This window comes from Pagrus major, chromosome 8 (genome assembly GCF_040436345.1).
Source record: "Pagrus major chromosome 8, Pma_NU_1.0".
In the NCBI taxonomy this organism is placed as follows: domain Eukaryota; kingdom Metazoa; phylum Chordata; class Actinopteri; order Spariformes; family Sparidae; genus Pagrus; species Pagrus major.
This window is the reverse complement of record NC_133222.1, coordinates 16757894-16778627: the sequence shown is the minus strand read 5'-3', so window position 1 is coordinate 16778627 and position 20734 is coordinate 16757894. Positions and strand designations below refer to the sequence as shown.

General features: G+C 41.0%; 1 protein-coding gene across 2 annotated transcripts in view; it reads right to left on the bottom strand.

Moving 5' to 3' along the window:
* Window positions 1-19963, bottom strand: part of srpk2 (SRSF protein kinase 2) — a 52302-nt gene extending 32339 nt beyond the window's left edge. Inside the window, exon 1 of one of the 2 annotated variants that reach the window (XM_073471541.1) lies at window positions 19296-19963. In XM_073471541.1, the coding sequence (XP_073327642.1) occupies window positions 19296-19333 (38 nt within the window). In that variant the 5' untranslated portion in view covers window positions 19334-19963. The remainder of the gene's footprint in view (window positions 1-19295) is intronic. The other variant, XM_073471540.1, reaches the window with a different exon arrangement.
* Between the last annotated feature and the right edge of the window lie 771 nt (window positions 19964-20734).

Sequence of the window (20734 nt, the reverse complement as noted above, 5' to 3'; positions counted from 1 at the left end):
TTCTCACCACCAAGCCCATTTTGTTTCCACTGAAAAATAAAATCTTGGTCGGGAAAAAAATGGGTCAGAAATATACTTTTTTAAACACAGTATGTAATTTCTGCCACTAGGGGTCTCTCAATCAAAACAGTGACAACATAAAATGTAGTTTGAGGATGTTGTGAAGTAGCACGGAATCATGGGAGTTGTGGTCTTTATTGTTAAACACGCCGATTCCCAAAGAAAGTCTGTCTGATGTGACTCAGGCAGAAGCTAGATTCACAGACGAGGTGATGTATTAAAGTTTTATGGTATGTCTCTGAAGTAACGTATGTTTACTCTGGAGTCATAGAAACAGGCGACAAAATGACAAAATTTTGCTGGGTTTGAACATAGTTGGTACACAAATCAACAAAATAATAGAACAAAGGTCTGAATGAAAAGAAATGTTACATATTATATCTTCATTAATAATTAGCTAAAGCAGCACAGCCCTGTAGTTTTTTCAAATGTGCCACACATGGCAATTCTGGACTTTGGATGTGCACTATGACATTCCTATGTGCAATATCAAAATTGCAGAAGCTGCATTTTTGAGCGAGTTCACCAGACCTCTGGACCTCAAATTTGACCAAATTGGCAAAGATGAAAACTTAAACATTTCCTCTCTATCTTGTATTTTGTTATACTTTTATGAGCACACATCATTGTTTCAGTTAGTTTTTGTTTAATTCTAAAGTCAAGTTCTCAGTTGACTAAAATGTGTTTTTTACACCTACTTTTAGTTTTTAGTTAAGGTCGAATTAACAAGAACAAGCTTGCATTGCACCTCATGATAATACATTGAATTAATGGCTGGTGATATAAATCAGGATTCTGCAGAATCATAATGTGCAGCGAGGGTTATGTGGGGGCAGCGCAGCCAGTGACGGCAGGCTGCATCCTGAAAATAGCGGTGAGATCTCAGCTCTCCACATAGACTCTGGAGGAGAGGAGAGAATGAGTCAGCTGTCCTGCCGACACGGGCCAGGATGCAGAGACGGAGAGAGAATGAAAGATTAACGATGAATCAATCAGAGGTAGAGACGCCACCATCGGAATGGTGAAGCGGAGCTGAAGGACACCCGCGGTCTGAAACCCACGCCTTAACATCGAGAGTGGAGGATGATGCTGCTCCTGTTGCTAAGGAATACCTGTTACCTTGGTGATAACGAGACATGTTTAAGGATGAGTCATCAAGTTTGAACTGGAGAGCGGTCAGCTGTTCTGTGCGGCTTCTCAGTGGTCGGAGATGTGTTAGCAGTGACTTCCTTTGTCATTAACAGCAGGATACGTCACTGATGTCAAGTCTCAGAGGGAATGCGGATTAAATTATTAGATCCAATTAAGCAAACGGCAGGGGAGAAAGGAGAGAAGAGCAATTAATATTTTCCATGTCTTGTCTATAGCAAAAGAAGATGTTGTAATTAAATTTCAGACAAGATATGCAAGAAATAATGTATTTTTGTAATTATACGTTTCATGACTGCATGTTTTTTGGCCTGACTTTTGCTGGAAGAACAAGACTGACACAGTGTTCAAAGCAAAGGATAAAAAAGTCCCTATAGTATCTCATTATCATGTCTTTTCACTGATGTTTTCTTTTATTTCAGGCTTGGTAGATATGTGTCATTAAATGGGGCAAACACAGTGAGACCCAGATTCCTTCACAAGCAGCAGGAATAAACAAGCGATTGCTGAATTCTTTTAACTGGTTCAGTCACTGATTTGCTGTGGAGGGACGACTCGCCACAAAAGCAGCAAAAATAGGCCAAAATTATGTACAGACTGGAATAAATAAAAGAAAAAGAAATTGACTCAAATGTAAAAAGCCATGTGTTCTAGCTTCCATAACTTTAAAAGATAGCTGCAAGTAGTCTCAATACAAGGTTGTATTTTATTTGCCCTGTTATGGTTGAGATAATATGTGTTTTTTAGTAGCAACATTATAATTCTTCTTTTTAATCATTGATTTACTCCTTCTTCAGTCTCTCCTCTCTCCCTCCTTCAATCCCTCTTCCCTCCCTGCCTCACTTCCTTGTTTGCGACCAATAGTCTTGCACATTAATAGGGAACCCCCTTCTCACTCAACTCATTAGTGCAATACAATCTAGGGGTGCGTTCCGAATTGCATCCCCTTTCTTTTTACTTTTAGTACGTACTGCAGCTGCCCTTACAAAGGACATACTGTTGCATGCAGTATGCATACAATTGGGACATACTTTTTCTAAAATTTTAGAAGATTATAATTCACCAATGCAATTAACCCATAAAATCTACCTAAAAACCAGTAACACTGAGTTCACAGAGCATGAAGAGACTGATTTCTCTTGGGCCTCTGCTAAGCAACATCTGTATAGTCTGCAGTTGGGCACCAGTGCTGCAGTGAAAGGTTTCTAGCCTTTGCCCTCTCCATGACCTTCAACACCTTCCAGCCCATCAAGCTTGGCGAGAAGCTCTCAGCAATTCATGTACGCCACAAAATGAGTAGCAGAGTTGCAATAGGAATGTTGTGTACTGAATGTGTTTTGGATGTGTTGCTACATCCACGTGTCCTCTGATGACTCCTCTATCACCAATTAGAACAACACCAAAGGATGCAGAGGTCTTAGAGGAAGATTAATTAAACGGCGTAATAAGATCAACTTGCAGCTCTAAGCAAGACTGAGAAGCAGGAGGTCGATTTTCTAAATTATTCTCCATGTTTCTATCTAGAAGGCAGCAGAGATGGTGAAATCTCGCTGGTTCCTCAGAGCACAAATCAATAGAGGAGTATTATCGTCATCAGATAAGCTAATAACACTGCTTATTTATTCATCACGCAGCACTTTGGCAGCTGCAGTTGCACAAAACTTGATTTATTTTTCATGCAGGTAGAGTATTCTTTTAATTTATTTTCTCTAGTTTTTCTTCATGTTGAGATTTGGATTGCGTGCTTCTTCCCTGAGCTGCTGTAACCATTGAATTTCCCTTACAGGCATCAATAAAGTAGCATCATAACTAAAGCACGTTAGCCATCTCTAAGAAAAAGAACAACGAATCTATGCGTTTTACAGTACCTTCACCTGTATGTCACTCTGGATAAAAGCTGCAACTAAATGGCGAAAATCTGAAACGTAATGTTGCAACAATGAAACTGGGGTTGCAGGATTTAAGCTAAATATTGTAGCTTCTAATTAACAGGCACAGAAAACATACACACTGCTGTGTGCTGCCGGGTTCAGGCCACACCAATCTATAGAGGCTGAATCGACTGTGGCTGAAATTCCCCACAGGCAGGCGATGGATACAAGAACACACGCTACGCTGCATTGACCGAACTCTACAGCAGATACACGACACACAGGAGCACAAATGCAAACACACTTAAAGACGACGGGCAACAAAGGCTAATAGGAAATATCCATTCAATCCTGGATAGCACACACAAAAATACAGATGTCGGTGTGTTAAAATAAACTTGCAGCAGGCAGGCACCCATCTGTGACTGCATGGAAAACCCTTGTGATAAAACCAGTTGATTTGGAATAAAATTTACATCGGAAAACAGGAGCGCTGCGCTACATGGCTAGTGAGGTGGCATATGTGCGCATGTGTTCCCAAAACAGACACACACACACACACACACACACACTGCCTTGAGGCAGTGGAAGTCAAGTGACATGACTGCAGACCTGGTAGGACAAGCACATTTCTGTCTCCTACAACCACATCCTCACACACACAAAAACACATATGCATGCACGCACACCAAGAAAATCCTATTCATGCTCATATCCCTGTGTTTTTGTGTGTGTCATGTATGTTTCCTGTCCTCTGTTGTACAAAAAGCCATTACTGTGAGGTACATGGTTTATTCTGCTCGGTAAATAAACGTGTGACGTTTCTAACGCACAGAGCCGATGGGTATCTGCTGTATCTTTCATTGTGTGCTGCACTTTACACTCTTCACTCCTCTCTCTGTAGTGCATTCACTCGCTGCATTCTGTATTTATACATTCCAATGACGTCAGCAGGCCACAAAGCTTGTTATTGTGGAGGTTATATCCGCCCACACTCAGCAGGCGAGAGCGTCACAAGAAGCCATGTGAACGTATGTAAAAGTCAAACATCCTAAATGTATGGCGGCAGCATATCATACAATATAAAAATTAAATATTCAGACATTTTTCATGCACATTTACTGTAAGTTTTACTATGGATATTTCATATATGTCAGAAACCTATATCTCTATATATCCAAGGATGTATGCATGTAATAATCATATATTGCCATTTAGGTAACACATATGGCAGCATCACTCTTGATACAGGGCATATACTAAGTCACATATTACATTTCAGTACGGGCTGGACCCAGTTTTCCCATGTCTTTGTGTCAAAGTTAAGAATGAGGACACAGTTTTTGAAAATGGTCCAATATTGAGCAAGAATGTTGCAGCCAGCAGCCACTACAATATGTAATCCATGTTTTTACTAAAAGTGTTTGTTTCTGGCCATGACAGGCTCAGATTTTTATTCTCAGTGTCAGACAACATGATGAAGAGCATTCCTACAGATATGACATTTTTGTTGAAGAATATCATCTATTAACCAGAAATAGCTGCTCGCCCAAGCCACCAGACTCCATTTGCAGAAACAGTAATTTTTCCTAGTTCCAACCATCACCGACTCTAGATCCTCCACTGCTTCAGTAATATCTCTGCCCTCCATCTCCCTCTTCTCCAGATTGTGATTGTTGGAAGAGTGGAAAAGACGAACCAAGATGGTGTTGGTGAGTTTTATTCACAAAATTATTTTAAGTTTGAGAAAAAGGTGTTTTACGATGATAAAATTACTGTTTTGCTGCAAATGGAGTCTGGTGGCTTTGGTGAGAGCAATAGCAGCTGTTTCTGGTTAAATGAAGAGGAATCCTATTCTCTAACAAAAAGGTCTATCTCTGTAGGGATCCTTTACAAAATGTCAGACACTTAAAATAACAATCTAAGCCTGTCTGTGAGAGAAAAATAAATAAATAAATAAATAAATAAATAAAAGCACTTTTAGCACTATGACAGGGGGCAAATGCCTTCAGAGATTACATTGCAGACGATTTTGCGGCTGCCAGCTTTAGCATTCTCGCTCAATACTGGACCAGTTTCCTAAATTGTTGTCCTTGTTAGTGACTAAGAAACAAAAAACAGGGTCCGGGATGGTACAGAAGCTGCCCTTTAAAATTAGGAAACAGAAGAAATCAGCAATTTCTTATTACACTTATCATTTCCAAGATAAACCATGTCTTTCAAAAAATCAATGCCAAATAAATAAAAATACAGACAACAATAGAGCAATAATTTAGCATAAACATACAGTAGGTAAAATTCTGCACTGATGAGGGAAAATGGTGAAAACAGAGCTTCACTGTATCTAAGGATCCAAAAGGTACCTAAAGTCCTCTAATGTCACGATCATTGGTCTTGAATATCTTTTTACACAATTCAGGCTCTACATGATGATTTTCTTGGATTATTCAACAAACAGCAACCAGAAATCCTGTGTATTAATAAATGACTCAACTTTACATTGACATTGCTCCTGAAATGCCATTCAGTCATTAAAACCCCACAAATACATTCTTGAGGAGGATATTTCATAAGAAAAACTGTTTTTTGTTGTAATCTGCCCAAGTCCACAGTCACTGTAAGCAACACGGAGAAATCTGTAATGATGGTTTGAGACAGTTAATTATTAGCACTACTGCTGCTGCCTGCTCACCACTCCCGAGGGGCTTCATTGGTAGCAAAGCCTCGAGCTAGGTAACAATAATCCTCCTGAAAAAGTAGCATCACGTTATTAGTTTTCCGAAGGAGGCTCTAAATCATTTCTGTTAATTGATGCCAATCAAAGAGAATATCACCATTAATGAGGTTTATATACATATATACAGAATATGAGGGCCTCAGAACCATAATAAAGTATAATATAGTCCTATCAGTCGGAGGAAGAGTAAACATGGAGGGCTCGTTTTCGTGCTTTAATGTGGAACAATTTTCTATGTACGTGTCCAGAACCACAATAATGACATTTCCACAGAATGGTAAAATTGCAGAGGTCTCCACTGGATTTAATTTCTTCATTGTTTTAGTTTATACCCTGCAAAATCTATATAGAAAGAAAAAGAAAGGACTTGATGTTTTGATGTGGTTCAGAGATAGAGGTGTTCCTGAGATTCACCTCACTGCATCAAAACAAAGAAGGGTGTCTTATAAATAGCATCGATCATTACACCTTCTCTGGTATGACATTTCCAAGCCTGTTTGCTGCTTTCAGCTATCATGTGCAGAAACACGAATAAATTTGGCTGGATTCAAACCGCATGCTTTTTCCTTGGTCACATGTGTCAACAGCAACAGCAACAGAAAAAGCAAAAACAATAAAAGCATTCAATGCTTGAAAAACATTAACATGACATTTTTTTTCTCATTCTGAAAAGAAAATCCCTAAACAAATCCTTTGATATGCTCCATATGTGAAAACCACCCTCACAGTACACTCGCCAGACAGTTTTCCTATTGTTTTCTATTTATACATTCATTTGGTACAAGACCACAAACAAGAACAGAACCAAGACAAATCTTGCACTTTTGAAGTCTGGACACAAAACCTATTAGGGCTGAAGTTCTCGATTATTTTCTTGTTTTGTCCTACCAACAGTTCAAAACCCAATAATATTCTTCTGACACTGATATAATACAGAGAAAAGGGAGCAAATCCTCACATCTGAGATACGTTTATGCTAATTGGCTAATCAATTAATCGACAAACTATTGATTAAAAAACATGCCATTGCTCTTAACGTTATTAATGCAAAGATGCAAATCCTACCCAGAAAGAATTAAGTAGCACAATGTACTTTTTTCATGTATAAGATGGAATAAGGAGCTACTTGTTTTTGAACCCTTAGTACAGTCTGCAACCGTCACCAATAAGCAAGGGTAGCCTGAAAGGCAAAAAACATTTTTCTGACCAGTGCAGAGATAAAAATCACTATTTAGACTCTTTCTTGTCAATGTCAGACCTACAGACTAAAAACCCAATAATACTGTATTTACAATGAAAGACAACAGGAGAAGAAGCAAAATCCACACATTAGAGATAATTTAATGTCAATGGACTCATCAGTTGACTTTATCAATGCATAGATGCAAATGCTGCCCAAAAAACTTAATTAAAACAATGTACTTCTTTTTATATGAAATATGCAATTGGGAGTCAGTTTTTTTGCCCTGAGTATTGTCTGCAGGTATTCGTTTTAGGCTGCACCCCAACAACCTCCACCAATAAGGAAGGGTAGCCTGAGAGGCAAAAACGTTTAGCATTTTTTTGGACCAGTGCATCGATAAAAATCATTATTTAGCCTATTAGACATGTCAATCCAGTCCCACAGGTCCACCTTCTCTCGCTCAGGAAAATGAGGGATACCTCGTTAAATAAAATCTTAACACAAAACACACACCATTGTCTTAAAACTTAACTTCACCAGTCGCAAACCAGAACTCACACCCCATCTTGAACCTAGCCTATTAGCTGTGTCAATCCAGCACCCCTTCAACAATTTATTTCCCCCTCTACCTGTTTCGGAGGGCCTTGTGGCGCAGGCGGAGCACCCACATAGCCAGGCCCCATTTCTTCTTCGGGGTCAGATTCGAGCTTAACTCCATAGGGTGAGAATGAGGGATGGAAGGACGGACGAACGGATGGAGAACACAGTAGCTAAGGCTCTCTGCTGCGGACTCACAGACACAGCAGAGCATGGACAAGACGAACCCAGCCTTGAATTCCAGCTGAAGTCACGTGGGACTGTGACACCCACCTGCGAAAGATCCGTCTCAATGCCCGATTGAGTTTGGAAAGTGTAGGCATATAGGCATGAGCACAAACACATACTATAACACAGTATGTAGGCATCTATTTACATACAAATGAGCACAAACAGACACACACACACACACAATACCTCACGTAGAGTTCAGAAATGCAACACCCACCAAGCACAACCTCGTTACCTAAAATACACTCTGAACACACATCAAAAGTCAATTAAGCTTCCAGACAACACTGTTCCCCAAAATACTTAATAATATGATTTGAATGTCAGCTTATTAGCATACCAGTGTGTCTGCGGTCCAAACTTTACATACAGAGTGAAACTGGGGGCTCTAATTTCAGGATGGTGTGTGACAGTGGTATGAGCTGCCAAGAACACCAGCGGTGTTATGTGCAGGGTGGAGTTAATTAAAAATAATTGTCCCGGCCAGATAGGCTACTAATATTGTAAACATCATCCGAGTTCAGGGACGCAGTCACAGTTCGGGGGTTCTGACGGGTCAGCCTTTTTTGCATTAACTTAAATGGGCAAGATAACCTTTTCTATCTAAAAGCTATTAACATCAACTTCCAAAAAAAAAATGTTTTGCTCTACAGCAGACAACAACCTTGGACAACAACATCAACAGTCCCTTCAACTACAGTCAACAACAGCAAGGAGATAAAGAAGTAGAGGAAATCCCCAGACTCCCTTAAGAAATTAACCAGTTTGAGACTTGCTGAGTGACGAGAAACTTTATAAACTTTGTGAAACGCTGTCTATGAAAAATTGTTAATTATTTAGGCCTTCTTGTAAATTCGGCATATGTTCTACTTTAAGTTCCTTCTTTGTGTCTGACTGTCCCAGTGATGTACTTATTAATTTGCATATACATCAGGGAAGTGAGATCACAAGTGCTCACTCGAGATGCATTTCAAGGCGAGGCGTGAACTGACGAGCTGTCCCCTTGTGAAGGGTGTATATAAAGCTGATCTGCCTCTTTGTTAGTACTAACAGAGAGCTTAATGTGTAAAATTTCAGCTCACTACTTCAATGCATCAGCTTTTACACAAACAGATATTTATCCAAAAAAAAATTGTGGCTCATTTAGTGGCTTAATTAACCAAATCCAATTATGTGTGTAGGGTGTGATATTAACTTTTCTGTCCACAGGCAAAATGTCTCGTGAATTTTCATATTTTAACAGCCACTCAACACATAACTATTGCAAATCTATCAGCCACAAATTTAGGACTGGTGCTAATTTTGTGCCCTGTGCCACAATAACAAGCTAAAACATCAAATATCTTATTGATTATGCCTAATATATTTCACGATGACGGCAGGTTATGGGTTTCCAACAGGCCTGCATGAAAACTGACTTGTAAAATATTCCTATGATATTGCACATCATCAGTATTGTATAGGGCTGCATCTTGTGATTATTTTCACAGAGATTAATCTGCAGAACAGGTTCTTGATTTATCAATCATTTGGTCTGTTCTTTTTTGGGAAAAAATCCTCATTTCTGATCGACAGTTAAAAACCCAAATACATTTAGTTTACTATCATGGAATTACTCCTTTGTGACATTTCATTTCATTTGAGATATTTATTTTTTGGATCTGTTTACTGTATGATGAGTCTGCTCTTGTATGTCTATCCTTGCCAAGCTGAAAGCCAAATATTCCATGCAGGGCAAGAAGGACTGAATTGAACTGATTGAGAACCAGCAAATATTCACATTTGAAGCTTCAACCAGTCAGTTTTTGTGCGTTTTTGCACAGTAAAATTACATTTAAAGGTCCAATTTGTCCAATTTTAGTTAATGTCTGAGTCTCATTCCAAACTCATCAAATAATGACGCTCTGAGTTGGTAGGTCTGGCCGGCCACCAACCAGAAGCATCAGTGTTTGACAGGTTGGGAATGAGACAATTCTTACAAATCGGACCTTTAAAGGACTGGTGTGTAGGATTTGGAGGCATGCGATTGCAACCTCCCCTACCGCTGGAAAAGGCAAAAAATGCCAATTCTATAGCTATAGTTTTTAGTTTATTGTTGCCGAATAACTTTCTCTCTATCAACTAATCTATGAATCCCTGAATCATTTCAGCTCTGGTACTGTATTTATATCATGTGACTTTGTTGTTGTGGCCACTCAAGTCAGTATATTACATTTTTATTTTATATTAGACAGAGAATTCATATAATATTTTAGGGACTGTGCTTGTGAGTTTCTCCAGATAACATATCCACATCTGGAACGCCACACCAAGCCTGACAGTGTGTGGCAACGGCAACAGGTAGACACACTACACTTTGTGTTTTACCGGTAAACCGGTAACCTGAAAGAAAATTGATCGCCAACTACTCCTGAAATTGATCGTTTTTTTGCTGGTGTCAGCTTCATAAATTAAGAATTTGCTGCTTTTCCATTTCTGATATTAAATGAAGAGTCTGTGAGTTTTTAAATGTTTGTTTGTTTCCAACATTTGAAGTTGCTATTTTGGGCTCTGGGACATTTAAATCTTTAGACAAAATGATTAATTAATAAATTGGAAAATAATCAGCAGATTAATGAATAATAAAAATAACTGTTAGTTGCAGCCCTACTTACCAGACTCTACCTGGCAATTTACTGATGTGAAACTGGAGTCCTGAGTGTGCAGCGTTGGCAAGTTGACAATTTGGAAGTGTTTCAAGGGTCCAGAGCTCAAGAAACCCCACCTACTCAGGACTGATGTAGAAAACCGACGCAAAAAACCCAAACACACACCCTTAACCACGCTGCAGGACGAGACACAGAAACAGTTGAACAGTGTTCTCAGACACAACAGATGAATATTGTTCTCAGTTATGCAGCAGACGAGTGACTCAGTCCCACAGGGCATAAGGCGCTGACGAGAGGGGTTATGTGTTTATGTGTTTGTGTTTGTTTGTGACTGTATGAGGGGACAAAGGAGACAAAAAGTGGCACCTTTCAATGCAAACGTGTTATCTTTTCACACACATGCATATGCAAAGCCACACAAACAAACACATGCCTCCCCACACACACTAACACAAACAGGCCATTATCATTCCTCTGCTTCAACGCTGCAGCATCAGTAGAGATTAGTCCCCCGGTGACCTAGCGTTACCCAACACACTGCGCAAGTCTGCAGAGAACCATCTATCTTCTCCCTCCATCTTCCCTGTTCTCTCCTCTCCCCTCCTTCCCCCTTCTGCTTTTTAGTCTATGCCCAGCCGTCTGCATCGCCTCTCTCCTGAGGTTTCAGCTGTCCTTTCCTGTTCTCTGCTCTCTATGTCTCTATCTTGGTCTTTTCTCTCTCCCTTGGCATCTCTCAATTCATCAGTTCATCTCTCTCCTCCAAAAAAATCTCCAGTTTTCCCTCCTTCTCCCCCCTTCTCTCACTCTTCCTCCATTTCCCTGTTTCTGCTGAGTATAATTTACACAGTGTCGTAGCAGCAAAGTCGACTTCATAAAGGCTAATACGCTGATGGCAGATAGCTGGGAAATAATGAGGGAGAAAGGCCCTAGCTGCATGCTAACTATGCACACTGCAGCTAAAGTCATAGAGATAGGGGAACTAAAGGAGAATGTTTTTCCTCACAAGCTTTTGTTGCATAATGGGAAAACAGTCTATTATTAGCATTGTTCGAATTGCTTATCAAAAGCAATGAGTTCCTCCTGTGCAGTCGGTACACAAACAATGCAAACATGACACTTTAAGGGCCCAGAATGAGATCGTTATTGTTACCAAATAGGACGTGTGTGCAGTAAAGGAAAGTTAGTGCAGCTCAGACTACCAATTTATCAATTCGTACTGGATGACAATGAATTCCTGTATTCATCATCTTGTTAGTGTCAGTTTCGATGTTGCACAAATGGAGCATGTGGTGCACATTTTTATCAAGATGCGTTAGATAATTCTTCACAATGACGAACAACAAACAGGAGCGGTGCCTCCACTAGTTATAAGACAAGTATTGCATGAGATCCTGTTCCAACAGAGAGACTAAAAGCCTCACCAACACCAGATGACAGAGGGGAGATGTGGAAGTTAAAAAGGTTGAGATAAGAAAAGAGACTAAAGAGAGAAACAGAAGGAGATGCTGAAGAGATGAAGAGATAGAAAAGGGAAAGAGTAAGCAATTTTGACATGACCGGAGCAGGACAGGAAAGACTGGAATGCTGTATAATGTAAACATACTGCGTCAGAAAGGGCCTGGGAGCGCTGGACACAAGCACACAATGTCAAGAGCAGTAGAGGACTGAACCCATTGAAATGATAAGCACTCTTTCCGCTTGTCACGTGGATCCAATGGCAAAATTCTTATGTTTTTTTATACAAACTAACATAACTTTAGTGGAAATTTGCTCAAAGCTTTAACAGTGGAATGCAGTAGTGCTGACAATGGGAAAGTATGCTGTTACATTACATTACAAGGCAAACTAATGTGAAAGGGATTGTACTCTTGAATCCGGGCTTTTAAAGAAGTAGTGTTGTAGTATTGTTGGTGTGCGTAGTCAAACAGTCACTTACTATATCATAGATAGAATTGAAAAAAGAAAACTAGAGGCTTGGACTTTGTTTGGGATGCACCAATGTATTTTTTTTTTTTCACATCAGATTCCAATACCTGATTTTTAGTATCTGCTTTTTGTTCACAAGACTAATCTCTAAACTAAGTACATATTTAGTAAGCCAACTTTTACTAGCTTATTCTTTTTCAGTCTCATGTTACCTTTCGACGGGCTCATGTATGTGTATAGATTTTTCATCCATTCTGATCTACATGTACTGATACCACACTGTGACCTTTGACCCTATGCTGCACTGACTGATACCACAACCGGTAGCCAAAGCACCCACGGCAGATCAGGTGCCTGGGCCCAGATCACATGACCCACTCCTTGGGGGTATCGCCATGGCGATTGCGTTTGACATGCTACTCATGAGGTGTCTTGTTCCTAGCTGATAGATGTTTGACTCAGTGATTCCTATTACTGATTAACCACACAGGATTTCATTGGGCAAGGTGGAAACTCACAGTGTTTGTCCGCGGGGACAAAGTTGTTCTTTGCAGTCAGGTTAGACTTGTTTGCAAGGCTTTGAAATTTCTAGTTTTGCCAACATATGCACCCACAGACACTTTTATTTACCATTGCTACATCACTTAAAGCCTCTGAGGGATACAAAAGGCAGCATGCAGGAGGACGTCTGCTTCTCTGTCCATCCCGAAGAAAAAAGAAGGTGGCAGGAGAGAAAGTAGACACAATCGTCTTTTCTTTCCAGACATAAGAGGGGGGCTGGTGGGGATAATGGAGGCCAGAAAGCCAGACAGGCAGGGCAGGCCAGCTAGTTTGCTAGCTAGCTCCCTGCCACGCTTCATTAGCTATTGTCATGTCGCTGCATGGCTGGGACTGCTCGTGTCTGTGTTTCTGTGCCCTGTGTGTATCTGCAGCGATGTGGGTCGGACCAGAGAAGATGGTGGAGGCCATATAGGTCTGTCGAAGCTGCATGTATACTGTGTGAATGTGATGACTGCCATCACCCGTTCTTCCAGAGCTGGATGTTTTCTGCTGCATCGGTCTGGCTCTCTGACCGACTGGGCACATTCCAATACTTCACACAGCCTCCTCGTCTGCTCTATCTGCCCTTTTCTCCTTCCTTATTTCTTTAGCCCACATTCAAACTCGCTCAGCTCTGTTCTGGCTTGTTCTAATATGCAGTTTTGGTTTACCATTTTAAGATTACACAATTAATTGATTAGCTAAAAGAAAATTAATAACTTTATAGATATATTTTCTGGTTATAGCTTTTGAAACGTTAATATTTCCTGGTTTCCTAGTCTTCCAAGAAAGAAAACTGAAACATGACTGCAACAATTTTGTTTTTTATATATATACATATATATTAATTTAAAGAGACATTATGGATTTTTTCTTTTTTCTTTTCCATCAGTTTTTATATGGTTACTTATGCATGTAATATGTCTTGAAAGTTAAAAGGTCAAAGTCTGCACAACCAGAAGCTCTTCACTCCCACAGAGAACACTGCTCCTGAACACCTCGTCAGTAGTCTCGCCTTTAATTATTTGACTTCTTGACATCACATTATGTCACCATGTCAGACATTTGCATAATCTATGCCTAGCATCTGAGAATTACTTTAGCACAGCTACTCTGTCGTTAGTTAGTTAGTGGTACTGGCTCAGGTATGTGTGAGCTGACCAATCAGAGCAGACTGGGTTTGAGGGGGGGCCTTAAAGAGATGGGAGCTAAAACAGAGCGTTTCAGACACAGGGGGAATACAGTGCTGCAGCACTGGACAGCATGAGAAAACTAATGTTTTTTTTAAACATTTAAACATTATTCTATAATAAGAACATTATTCTTATTATTATAACCTGAAAATGAGCATATGTCTCCCTTATTCCTTGTGTAAGTCCACAAAATGTCTAAAAAAAATGCCCATCACAATTTCCCACAGTCCAAAGCCACATCTTTAAATTGTTTGTTTTGTTCGCCCAACAGTCCAAAACCCAAAGATATTTAATTTACCATTGAACATGACAAAAGCAACAAATCCTCACATTTGAGAGGTTGGATGTTTGACATTTTTGCTTGAAAAACAACATTGGCATTATTATTCAATTATTAAAGTAGTTGCATTATTTTCAGACGAATAAGCGCTTAAGTGTAGCTCAAAATTGAAAATTTTGGGACGAAACAAGCAATTCTAAGACATCATCTTGGGCTCTGGAAATTTGTGATAGACATTTTTTCACTATTAGGTTATGTTTTCAACCGTGTCAGTTTGTTTGCTGATTTGTTGGTTTGTCAGAAGGATTACGCAAACTACTGAACAGATTTCCACGAAACTTGGATGGAGGATGGATCTCGGCCCAGAATAGACCCCATTAACTTTTGGTGCAGATCCAGATAAAAGGACAGATCCAGGAATCTCAGTGAGATTCCTTAATTTCTCAAAGAATAACGCATGAATCTTGATTTTAAAAAATCAGGTTGATATCTTGGCTAGTTTTCATATATTATCCAAAAAGAAAATAATTGTAAGATTGATCAATAATGAAAATAATCATTACTTTAGCATCAAAGAGCTGTTAATGATAAATAAGGAGAAAAAAAAGGAAGCAGGAAGGAGGCTGTGTAGCTGGATGTATCCTGTGACCTGTGTTTCAACTGGTGTCAAGTAGATGAAAGAGGAGATGAGATGGAAAAATGTAGGTACTGTTGGAAATGGTGCTGCTCCTCCTGACCTCCTTTATCTATTATCACATCACGGGAGACAACGGTTATTCCATCAATCTGGGCTCTTGTTTGTGATGCTACCTTTCATCTCTCGTCATCTGTCTTATTTCCTCCCCTGTTTCTATCCTTCTCTTTCTCGTTCCTCCTCCTCCCTCTTCTCTTCCATTTCTGTATCCGTGAAGAGTGGCAGCTTCGGTAATCACAGGGAAAATCATGCATCATCCATTCACACTTACAAGGAAGTTTCAGATGCACACTCACACCCCCACGTACAACAACACTCAAATCATGTATATGGATCACTTGCTAATTTAAGACAATAAACCCACCTGTCACGTTTGAAGTGGACGTGACTCTTTCAACACTACACTTTAAACACACGGACCGCAGAATACACACAGACTTAAGGTGAGGTAATCAGCATCAAAGACAGCGAGGTTTATCCAACACATCTCAGCACTCCTGTTTCTCAATAGCCACAAGAGCTACAAGCCAGCTTTGCAACAAAGGCGGTAAACTCTTGACCTTTCGGTGTTCATTTGTTCAACTTTGTTTAATCCTTAAGGAAAGTCTGTTCAAAAGGACATAAGCCCTCCACCCAACAGCGTTGGTTATGACCTAAAGTTTACTGACACGCCGTCACCCCACAGAAAGACGCTTTAAGCTGCTCACACGCAACGAGGATGTCAAAACACTTACATATCCTTATAAACACACACACACACACACACACACGCTTTCTTGTCCTCCATCCATCTCCATCTCCGCCATGCCTCAAGTGCCAAGTTACACAACAGGGATCGTCTTCCTAATGCGAGTGCTCCGAGAGGAATTTGTCACAGTGCCGCCTCTTGCTCTTTTCAGGCCCCGACTCCATCCATCCTTTTGGTTTAACACACAGAAGTTATCCAATCCATTCTGCCTTATTGTTGACAAACATGTTACTGCACATCCCTAATGAATCACTCCAGATCTGCGTGTGTGCGTGCATGTGTGTGCATGTCAGTGTGTGTGTGTGCATAGTGCCTGGGGCCCAGATGGTGTTGTAGACAGAAAAATTGTGCTGATATGTCCCAAAACACAGGCCCAATATAGTCCATACTCAAATATAAACAACAAATAAAATTAAAGAATATATCCACCTTCCAAATAAGGTCATGCTGCTTTATGTGCAAAAAACAAGTAATTAAGGCTGCGATTAATCTGCCAATCATTTTTGACAAAAATGAATTATTTGAATTTGAATTATGATTTGTTTAGTCTGGAAAATGTTCAAAAAATTGTTAATAATGCTCCAAAGGGATGTCTTCAAATTGCTTCTTTTGTCGACCCAACAGCTCGAAACTTTCATATTCTTTATTTACTAAAGTAAATGACAAAGAAAAGCAGCCTTTAATTTAAGAAGCTTCAACCAGCAAAAATTGGATATTTTGCTTGACGGACTTCAAACAATCAGCAAAGGACTTGTACATGCAGTGGTCAAATAGTCCTTAATTCTATTTTCATAATCTTCATCAAATAATCAAGTTTAAGGTGTCTGTAACTCCAGGATAACAGTGCAAAAATCAATTAATTAGTTAATTACTTATTAACAATGATATCTGTCCATTTTCCATTAACCAATTTTGAAATGTCACAAAAACTCCTCACAAGAGCTCGAGTTCTCCAAGTTCTTTGTTTTGTCCAACAAACATCCAGATAACCAAATGTATTAAATTTACAGTGATATAAAACAGAAAAAGAAGCTGAAAGCAGCAAATATTTGCCATTTTTGCTTGATAAATGACTACAATTTATCAAACTAATTAATCAATTATCAAAGCAATTGATGAGTCATTTTCCATTGATTTACTAATTCATTAATCAACAAAGAAGTGCAGCAGGATTCTGTATATTACCATCTTTACATACACTACCTACTTGCATCTCAATAAGTTTGATCTTTCCAACATATTCTTTGCCTTTCATGTGCTGCTGCAAATGAAAAACAATATGTTGCACTTGTTTTTTTAATGGAGAAATGACTGATGTGTTTGGTATTTTCGTGTACGCAGCCAAAAGGCCACGTAACACTCACAAATCTGCAGATCCTCTTCACACAGCTCAGCTTGTGGCATTCAAATACAGCTGTTAGCATAGAGGCATTAGCAGCTAGCCGACTCCGAAACTGCCCACTGAGTTTGATAGCGTCATTAGGTATTTATGACCTGAGACAAAACCTCATGACTAGTTATACCAACACCTCCGTTAAGTTACTCCAAGATTAGTCAACCTGAGATGGAGAAGACAGACGGTTGCTTTGCATTGTTGCTGCTGTCATATGAGATGTTGCAGCCGTTAAAGAGGGCAGCAGTGTGTGTATGAGTGTAGCTCTTTGTTGTTACCTGCTGTGCAACAAGGGACCACTGCATTATTCTTAATTACAGGCAGGCGACTGTGACCCAAACAATAGATGATGGGAAAAACTAGCAGAGTGTTGAAATCCACAAACCTCACCACGCCAGGGCAGCCAGATGATACTCTATATTTATGTGTGTGTCTCATTTTAGCATGTGTCTACGTTCACCCTTAGTATATATCTGTTTCCACTGCTACTGCCTGCTCTTCCAAATTAAACCTCACTTCATGTCCACTCAAAACTGCCAAAGCAACGCCGCTCTCCTCTGTGCCCAACTGCCCATGTAATAACGCCTGATATTGTTAGTGCCCATTTACTTCTGCCTATCTGTGTGCCCACTGCGCTGTGTTCGAGAGTGCCAGTCTGGGGCCTGGCGCTCGGTTGTGTGGACGGCAGCGGCTCTGCCTGATCGTACTTGGCACAGCATCAGTGGCTACCTGAGTCATCCAGTCTGCCTGCTCCTCCTCGCCCTCCAGCACCCATCAAATCGAGCTCTTTCCGCATTTGCACACTGACAGAGAGGAATGTGGGCTTGGTCCAAATAGATCTGAATGGATACGGGGCTCTTACGCATGCAGGAAAAGAGGTTTGGACACACATCATGACTTTGAGATTCGCTGCTCAAAACAGAGACGGAAAATACCAACAAGAGGGCCTTTGTTCTGCAACATTTCTCTCCTCGACTGTTTTTCCATAAAAAGACAGTGCTTCCTGAATTGACTGAGTGACGACTGAAGTGACTCCCAGAACTATAAGTCACTTAGTCAGAGATTTTTTGTCAGGAACATGGAAGCAAAGGAAATAGTCTTCAGTTCAGTCTTGTAAGTCTGCATTAGAGGGCCTAATTAGGCATAATTAGGTAGAAATGACTAAAGGCTATTAATCTCTATTGAATATCAAGAGTGGGTAGATACAGGTGTTGGTCATGCATTGTGAAATATTCTGTCAAGACAATTTAAAATGATGCTAGTGTGTGTGTGTGTGTGTGTGTGTGTGTCTTTGTCTCTATGTATTTTCAATTAGCCACAGTCCACCATGTGACTCATAATGCCTGCGCCTCTGCTATCCATGCTTATTCACAATATGTAAATCTACGATGCATTGCAGCCCTTTCAGCTGGTCGAATTCCTGATATAACCGCCTGTGTGTGTTGTGTAGAAGTTGTGTTCAGAGGTGCCATTGTTCAGTAATGCTATGCACTGAGGTGCGTCATGTGGCGAGCTGTTGTCTTGCATCGGTGCTGAGATGCACTGCTGCTGCTGCTGCTGCTGCTGCTGCTGCCGCTGCTGCTGCTGGCTGTGCTAATGTTGACGTGTGTTGACACTCTTGCTGTGTAAGCTCCAGCGCCATAAAGAGACAGTATGTGTCTGTGTGTGAGTGTGTTCTTGTTATTGTTGTCATAGGAGATGTTTTGGCCTTAAAAAGGCAGCTGAAGTGTGTGCGAGGTGAATTATGCTTCAAGATGATGCTGTGTACTGTATGTGATGTACATGTACAGTATGTTCTGTTGTAGCACGTTACAGCAACATGCAACAATGAACTAATGCGTTTTTTTTGCCTCGCTGTGACCCAGACAATAGAAGAAACCAGCTACAGATACAGAAACAGAAACAGAAAGAGAGGAGACACAAAACATGGAGGTGCTGAGGAGGGGTTGGTGGGGTGAGGGAGATTAGAGAATAGCAGACAGAGAGAAGGACACAGACATATGGGGATGAAATGACAAGGAGACGAGGGGGGAAGGAGGTATTACCTTTCGGGGGACGAGGATTTCTCCGAGTTCACGGACATGAGCGGTGCCTGTTAGCCGCTCGCTGGCCGAGGGACCACAGGAGACGGCGAAATAGAACAGAAAGCTGCTGTCTCTCTCTCTCTCTTTTTTTTTGACTCTTCTCTCCTTATCTCTCTCTGCTGTGTGTCTGGAGAGGAGAGGGTTATTGCCTCCCCTCCTCCTCCTCCTCCTCCTTGTCCTTTTCCCTCCTCCTCTTCCTCCTCTCTCTGTCTCTCTTGTCCTCTCGCTCAGAGGAGAAGAAAAGGATGGAGGTCGAGACTCCGGCAAAAGGATAGGAAAAAAAAAGAGCAGCAACTGTGCAGTGCACAATCTGGCTGAATGTGTGTGTCTGCCTACGTCAACGTGTGTGTGTGAGCAGATAGCGAGAGCAGCAATGTCAGTCAGGCGCCCCTCCTCATGCCCCAGCCTCCTTACTCCCTCCCTTTCCTTCCTTCCTTCCTTCTCCTCTTTCACCTTGCCTCTCTCTCACTTTCCCTGCTCTCACTGAGGCTCCGTTTGTGTCTTCCTCTTCCCTTTGTCTCCTTCCTCTCTGGTGTCGCTGGTTGTAACTGGGCGATGAGATGAATACACAGGCTCTCGATCCACAGTGTGTGTCTGCCTCCGTCTATGTATCCCTCCCTTCCTCCTCTCTCTGTCTGCTGGCTCTATCAGGCCTTCTGCAGCTCTGCACAACAACAGAGCCCTGAGCGAGCTGGAGTGTTCCACTTTGCGCACAGGCAGAGGGGTGTCGGCTTGTCACGGCAACAGGAAAATTAATGCCTTTCTCCTTGAGGTGCACTCTCCTCCCCCTTTTCCCCTCTGAATTAGTCTCTCTCGCTCTCTCTTGCTCTCTCTCTCTCTTCCAATTGCCTTATTACGACATCCTGTATCTCAGGGCAACGCCGCACAGATCTGCCTTGCTCTTCCCCCCTCTTCTCTCTATCTGGCATCCTCCCCTCCTTTTCTCTAAAACCCCCCATTCCACCTCTGCCTTTTTTGCAGACTGGATGCTGTTTGTGTGTGTTTCTTTGCTGCCTCCATCCCCGTCCGTCTCTATTTTCTCGCCATCTCTCAGGGCAGATGGGTCTGCTTCTACATGAGTGAACAGCTCACAGAGAGGTAGCCAGAGGGTGTTGCCATGATGGGGGTCTGTCTCCATAGCTCGGTCTGACCTCAATATTATTGTGTGGGTGTGTGGGTGTACGTGTGCGCATCTATAAGGGTGTGCATGTGAAAATGCACAGTGGGGGTTTAAGGGGCATCCTGAGGTTAATGTGACTGACTAGTCGCTCAGAGGGTGAACCGGGGAACACATACAGTACTAGTATTTACAGTATATACAGGTTCTTTCTCTAAAATACTTGAGTCATTATGAAATTAGTCAACAAGAGATTTAAAGAGCAAAGGTATATGGATTGATA